Source organism: Contarinia nasturtii, unplaced genomic scaffold (genome assembly GCF_009176525.2).
Source record: "Contarinia nasturtii isolate CC-2019 unplaced genomic scaffold, AAFC_CNas_1.1 Cnas_scaffold_1565, whole genome shotgun sequence".
NCBI lineage: Eukaryota > Metazoa > Arthropoda > Insecta > Diptera > Cecidomyiidae > Contarinia > Contarinia nasturtii.
In genome coordinates, this window is record NW_022198900.1 from 96,848 (window position 1) to 104,288 (window position 7,441).

Consider the following 7,441-nt stretch of genomic DNA (forward strand, 5'->3'; position numbering starts at 1 on the left):
CTACAACTTTGCCCAAGAAAGTAATCGATTATCTCCAATCGTTTATGACATAGATCATCGTGATCAGTTAATGGTACCCATGGAAACGAGGGGCATAAAAAAGCCAAATATGAGTTTGGGCAAAAATGGTTCAAATTATATTTTTTTTGGGACTCTCTACCGATTAAATGCAAAAAATCGAAAATCGGGATGTAACATATTTGAACGTTTACTGGTAACACAAAATCTGATATTTTAGCATATTGAGAAATTGTTGAATGAAAGAATCGTGGTTTTCGGAGAATCGAGGATTTACTGTGTAAATTATATCCATTATTATTATTAGCATAATGATATAATACTTTATAATTTTACCGAAATTTAAAAAGCAAAAACCAATTTTTCATCGTTCATTGCGTTGGTAAGACGAATTCATTATTTGTTTGTTCAATTTTTTTATTTGCACGTGGAGTATAGTGAAGGCTTTTTTCTTGTGTTTTCTTTTAAAAAATGTGAAATTTCGAATGAAAACGTGGAGCTTGGTGTCATTCAAAATTTTGTTTAAACACCCCAAGCACTCAATTTGCACTGTTCACCCGGGGCATTCGCACCGTGCGTCAGTTACGAAAATACGAAACAGAATACGGAACGACACACGAAGAAAATAGTATATGTGCGTATACGCTTCATTCCTTGCGTCGTATTCGTTGTTCCCCTTTTTCAGCTGTTTACATGGCAAAGGCTGCTACGCTACATAATAAAAAAATAAAAAAAAGAAAAAGGGGAATAAAGAATAAGACGCAAGGCACGAATCGTATATGCAAATGCACTACTTTCTTCGTGTGTTTTCGTAACTGACGCACGGTGCAAATGCCCCGGGCTGATTCCAAAATTTTCGAAAAATCTAGGGGGGTTAATTTGGTCTCCGAAAAATTTACCGAAAACCCTAGAAAATCGACGTAATTTTTCGATATTTATAAAGGCTATCAGTAAAAAGTCGCAAAGAAATTGTAATATGTTGCACAATTTTAATAAATACAAAGGATAAATGCAGCAGGCTGAGGTGAGTGGGTAAATTCGCAATCCATTCTCCACAGAAGGGGTGGTAATCCGAACCCTACTCAGAAGCTATGCTAATTTAAGGCAGAAATATACTTTTGAGAAAATGACTTTTTCAGCTGAAAAAATCACGTTGGTTAAAAATACATTAAAAACTGTATAGGTAGGCTTTTCCAACTTCAGGCATTTCATACAGCACTTTTCCTGCAAATGTTTATCATTTTCAGATTCAAAGCAGATACATCTAGTTTGATGGCGAATTTTTTTTAGGTCGATATATGAATAAAAATTGATCAGCTATGGTTGTCATGAAAATAATGGAATATGTGCTTTGTGCGAATTTTGAATAGTCTAAACACAATTTATTTGCTGAATACACGATATTAAATTAGTTGAATTCTTGAATAGCAAAGTCCTTCTGTATTTAAAAAAAATCTAAAAAAACAAAAATACTTTATTACTATTAGATAATTCAGCCCCATTAAGCCTAATACGATGAGTATAATCGAACGATGATCACCTGATATAATAAATAATAAAAATGAAAATACGAATAATATTTGAACAAATGTGTTGAGTTAAATGATTTTAAATTGAAAGACATGGTTTAGATGCTTAAAATCGAAAGTGAATAAATAAAATAAATAAATAAATATTATTAAAAACATGTTTTCGCCTTGTTTTTTTTTTTAAGACGGAATTTTTCGCTACGTTATCTCGTTCTGAAAAGTATATAAGATATCCAGCATTAGCAGTGGAGTCACCATTAACAGCTGAACGTTACGACATAGCATTTTAACCCAAGATGAAGATTTTTTTGTGCTTATTTGCAATCTTTGTGGTCATTAGGGTTAGAAATTTCAAGCACAACCATCACACAAAATTCATTTTATTTAATAACAATTTTTTTAGGCACACCATCCAACGGTGTCATCTAGTAGCAGTGCGGTGAGTTCGAAACATTGGGTTTATTTTCACAAAAAATGTATCGATTCAAATTCGCTGCATGTCATTCATGCCGAAAGATACATTGATATAGTCAATAGAGCACATTTTTTCATTTTTTTTAAAAATTTAATCGGTCTGTAACATTTCCACTCGATACAGAAGTGATTGATTCTCAAAATGATGATTTATTTTACAAACAGTTTTATTGATATTTAAATACTAAAAACGTCATTTTCACGTATTTTTTGCTATTTATTAATTTGATGAATTGCTTTTTAAATAATGTATATTATCATATTTTTTAGCCAGCTTCATTTTGGGATGACGCAGATGCGAAAGTTGAACGTGAAACGTGTGATTATAATAAAAAAATTACATTCGATATGGCAAAATCTGGCAATACACCTCGTCGGGTACGTGTATATGCCGATGGTAAGTATATTTGATTTACTCTAAGATTTACTTAAATAATAATCTGTTCAATTGTAAATAATCAAAACTTTAATTTGCTAGGTATTTACGACCTTTTCCATCAAGGACACGCAAATCAACTCATGCAGGTAAATTCTTGCACTTAATTCATATGTTATTGAAGACTTTGTATTTTGAATAAAGAATATTTTTCATTCTGCGTCTCATCGAAGAACTCATCCCAAGAATAAGAATATCATAACATCCTTTTTATATGCAGGCAAAAAATCTCTTTCCAAACGTTTATTTGATTGTCGGAATCTGCAACGATACTTTGACTCACAGTCGAAAGGGCCGCACCGTAATGAATCAAAAAGAGCGATATGAAGGAGTGCGACATTGTCGATATGTCGATGAGGTATATATAAAATTCCAACGGACATTTTAAGCGAATAGAATTCACACAAATCTATTTTAAAAAAAAACATTCTCAGATTGTAACAGACGCTCCATGGGAATTGACCGATGACTTTTTGACATTGCATAAAATCGATTTTGTTGCACATGACGAAATTCCGTATACAAGTGGTAATCAAAACGATATTTATGCTAAAGTCAAAGAACGCGGGATGTTTGCCGCTACTCAACGCACCGAAGGTATATGAACGAAAAATGTATTATTTGAATGAAATTAATCTGTGTATTCACAGGTGTATCTACCTCTGATATAATAACTCGAATTGTAAAGGATTACGATATATATGTACGCCGAAATTTGGCACGAGGTTATAGCGCCAAGGAATTGAATGTCGGTTTTTTGAAAGAGAAACAGTGCCAATTCCAGAATAAGGTCGATGAACTTAGGAACAAAGGAATGCGCGTTATGAATGATGTCAAGGGTGATTGTATCACAAAATGGGAAGAAAAGTCACGCAATGCCATCGAAACGTTTGTCTCATTATTTGGACGTGATAACCTCAATACAATAACAAATATTTTGGATAAATCAAAAACACGACTAATGCGAACTATCAGCCCCGAACATAATCCAGGCACTTCTTCAAGCGGAATTTCGGTTGCATCGTAATTATCCTCACCAAGAAAAATGTCTATTAAAATTCTGTCAACACTTTAGTCAAACACAAATTAAAACATCTGAATGAAGCAACAGAACAAGACATAAAAGAATTCTTAAAATTATTTGTCAATTGCATCTCAACATTTTTAAGATCAAAAATTTGACACCCACATTTTTAAGACGAATGGTGAAAAAAAAAAGAAACACAAACAATTGTCTTTAGTTAAATGAAGTTTATTAAATCGTTTTCCATGTGTTTTTATAAAATCCGAATACATTTTTTGTTATTGAATACGAGTTCTGACTGCCGTTTGGTATCCACATACGTGAGTGTTCATATATGCTTTTTTGTGTGGGTTTATAATTCTGACCATGAGTATATAATAATGCATATGAAAGGGTAAACTCATATATTTTGTTTCTTAAACGGTTTATGTGGATTTAATATTTATTTGGAGGGGGGATTGAGAAGAAAAATGAAAAAAAAAATCTAGGAAAACTGTAAATCAATGTAGAAATATCTTGATTGAGATGATAAAATTGTTTATTTAATTTTGTGAGGAGTTTATGTTTAATTTACTGTTCAAATTTTTTTGAAATTGTTGAAAGTTTTGCACAAAAATGTTCAACATTTGATAGATATTTCGTTTGATGTTCATTTAATGTTTTTTTTTTTAGAAAATTTTCTTTGCCATATATTTCATTCGAACTCAAATCTCGATTACTTTAAATTTTAATAAAATTCCAAATTCTGGAAAATGTGTTGACTGTTTTCTTGGATATAATTAGAAGGTTTGGGTTTCTCAATCAAATGCTATTTGGCGAAGATTTTCTATTTTATTTTACGAATATTGAAGCAAACTTGTTGAATGATGCCAAATCTAAAAACATAAATTAAACCATCAACTGCAGAGTTTTTTCGGATTTCATTTTTCGCATTAACGAAATGTATATAGAGCTTGTAAACTAAATTTTAATATTGATATAATAGAAACAAATATTCGGCACCCTATATTCTTGGGTCGTTTTCTTTCTAGCCACTTACAAAAGCCTTGTATTTTTTCAACCGCAACGGCTTTTTCATTTTTCAAATTATGTTTTGTTTGCTGTATGTTTTGCTTAGGCGGCTCCAAAGAAAGCGGTTCAAATACTCCCGGGGTGCATGATATCTTTCATTCTAAATAAGTTGGATTATAATAAAAAATGAACCATTTATTTTATCATATCATGTTTGAGATAAATGTGCTTCCTCTTTCTGCTGTTCTTTCATTTTAATGTTCATTTTTATGTTATTTTTTATTTAAATGTTTTTGCTATCCTGTTTTTAACATTTATATTTGATTATTTCGCTGTTGATTAGATGTGTTTACATACTAAAAATTTGCATGTTATTTTTTTTTTGTTTTAACTCGTTTATGTAGCGTTCCCGATCTCCGTTTTATCATTTGAATTATGTTGTTTTCGGTATTTTATATATTGAACGAAATAAAACGAAATGTATATTGTTTTAAGACTTACAAAACTAAACTACAACATTGTTTTCATTTTCTAAACATATTTTCTTTAGTTTATTTTTTGTATGAATAGAAGCCCAATAAGTTCTGATTTCCTTTTTGTTCATCATTTTTCTATTCATTTCTATCTCGTTCGGTGAAGTTTTCTATATTTTATTTTGTTTTGTGTGGAGCTATTAGTATTGTTGTTGGAAATTGTTCATCAACTAGATTTTCTATTAAAATATTCAAGCATTATTGAAGTGAAAAACAGATTGCAGTTTCGGTTAAATTTTCAAATATATTTTTATTGCTTAATGTGTGCAAGCGAGCTAGAAGCGTGCCAAAATTTCTTGAAATTTCGGAACATACGAAAAACAAAACAAAGGCGCCAACACCAAATCTATTCCGAGCCTGCAAGATCGGTGGTTAATATACTTTCTTTATAAAATCTAACGGAAAATCTCCATTTTTTGTGTGTTCTCAATGTTCCGTTTTCGTTTCATTTTATTTAAAAAAGTATTCTTTGAGTCTATTGGACTCATTCAGTGTATCAATTCAATTATGGAGTCGTTTCCCTTTTTAAGCTACCTATTTATTCTTAACATCGTTCAATTTCATTTCGGTCTAGTTTTTTATTCTTCCAAAATGGGAAAAGGACATCAGGTGTCCGCGAGTCTGATGATGAACCAAATGAAATGAAATTATGTGTTTTTCTTCTTTTTCTTTCATTTTGTTCCTTTCTAAATTGTATTTGAGTGCAATTTCATGTCTCTGATCTACTTTTTTTGTAGTCGTAATATATTCGGTTTTTGGTGTGACCATTTTTAGTAATGACATTATTTATTAGTGATTGAATATGTTTTCTTTTATTTCATAAAATTGTATTTGTTTTTTTTTAATGTTGTAGTTATTTTTGAATTCCCTTTAATCATGTGGAGAAATTAGTATGGATGTCAAAGCAAAGTGCTGATTTGTCAGCCAGTTTTTGTTTATTCCTTTTTTTTGTTTCTTGTCTCAACTCAACTTAAACTTCATCTCACATTCAAAGAATTGCATTTTAATTAACAATCGTATTTTCATCAATTTATTTTTTTTTAGTTGTTGTTAAAAATCGTTTTCAGAGAAAAATTATGTATGTGTGTGTGTTTGTCAGCAAAAAGATGCTCAACATGATTATGCCGGTTAAGGTTTTTTTTTAAATCAGGTGCAATGACCTTTTTCCTAGGGGCTTAATTCGAATCCCAAATAGAAGGATTTTTGTGAATTCCATGAATTTAATGAGTCTGAGAATTTTTGGAATAAATGTGAATCTCGGTGAATTTCAGTGAATTGTTATGAATTTTACATGAAAATTCAAGATGGCGGCTTGTTAGCACGCCTGAACTGTCAAAATTATGCATAATGAATTCGTGTGAATTTTGTGAATTTTTTCACTGAATTAAGCCCCTAGCCTTTTTCCATTCATATTCATTCCTTTCATGGCAGTCAGCATGTAATTTAAACTAGAATTGTTCGATGCACAAATCGTGTCACATGCATGTTTTGGAACATGCTCATCGAATCGCATAACATCTTTGTTTAACATTTCGCTTACAACTAATGTGTATAACTGTATATACTATGTAAATCGTCTCGATATTGGCATGCATAAAGCGAGTGGTTTCTGCTTCATTTTTTTCAACAAAAAAAAAGTTTTTCTAAATGCAATTTATTGCCATGACATATCGATGCGTGTAAATCGTACCAATTTTTAATTACATCGCAAAGAATGAGGCGTTTGGTGAATTGAACATGACAAACAGTCGAAAAAAGATGATTTTCCCTCAGTTCTCATCATCTAAAAATACAATACAGAATTTTTGGAGTCAAATTCGGCCAATGTTTTTTTAAATAAAAAAAAATTGGCATTGATTCACTGAGATATTGTTCGGTGCCAATGGCTAATACGGAACTTATTAACAGGTATTGAATATAAGTCAAGTGTAGTGACTAGCTCCGTGGTGTTGACATTATTTTTCAAAAAAATATATAATTTCGATTTTCAAAAAAATGCTCGATTTTCGAAAAATGTTCGGATTTTTTTTTGAATGTCTCATTCATTTTTTGGCAAAAAAATTAGATGCATGTTAATATTGTTCGTGTACGGTGTACAGTTCAGTCGACCATTCGAAATGGCGCTTCATAAAGTATTGTCATTTGATTTTATTTGCTAAAAATAACATTTTGTGTGGTTTATGCTCCATTTATTTGTGTCATTTTAAATGGAGTACTTTCAGTTGATGAATATTACAATATATTACCAATCATCGTCATCATCACCACCAACAACATTTTCTGCTATTTTCCGTTTAATAGCATTTCTTGTGAATAAATTTGTAAAGGTTTCACATGTGTTTTTCTCTTTGTTGATGATATTGACTCTTTCTCTCTCTCTCTCTCTCTCTCTCTCTCTCTCTCTCTCTCTCTCTCT

General features: G+C 31.1%; 1 protein-coding gene across 1 annotated transcript; it reads left to right on the plus strand.

The window, feature by feature from the left end:
* The first annotated feature begins 1,787 nt into the window (after positions 1–1,787).
* LOC116346578 (choline-phosphate cytidylyltransferase B-like) lies at positions 1,788–3,748 on the plus strand. The gene is made up of 7 exons (XM_031776713.1): positions 1,788–1,888; positions 1,951–1,986; positions 2,292–2,418; positions 2,500–2,546; positions 2,678–2,815; positions 2,892–3,054; positions 3,108–3,748. Exons 1-7 carry the CDS (start codon positions 1,844–1,846, stop codon positions 3,482–3,484), a joined length of 933 nt encoding a protein of 310 aa, XP_031632573.1. The 5' UTR covers positions 1,788–1,843; the 3' UTR covers positions 3,485–3,748.
* Positions 3,749–7,441: the final 3,693 nt, after the last annotated feature.

What these genes read in the sequence shown, in the direction of transcription:
- LOC116346578 (XM_031776713.1), top strand. Translation starts at nt 1,844, where the DNA reads ATGAAGATTTTTTTGTGCTTATTTGCAATCTTTGTGGTCATTAGG. An exon ending in GGTACGTGTATATGCCGATG is followed by an intron (nt 2,419 to 2,499) that starts GTAAGTATATTT and finishes TTAATTTGCTAG; the next exon opens with GTATTTACGACCTTTTCCAT. An exon ending in ATTGTCGATATGTCGATGAG is followed by an intron (nt 2,816 to 2,891) that starts GTATATATAAAA and finishes AAACATTCTCAG; the next exon opens with ATTGTAACAGACGCTCCATG.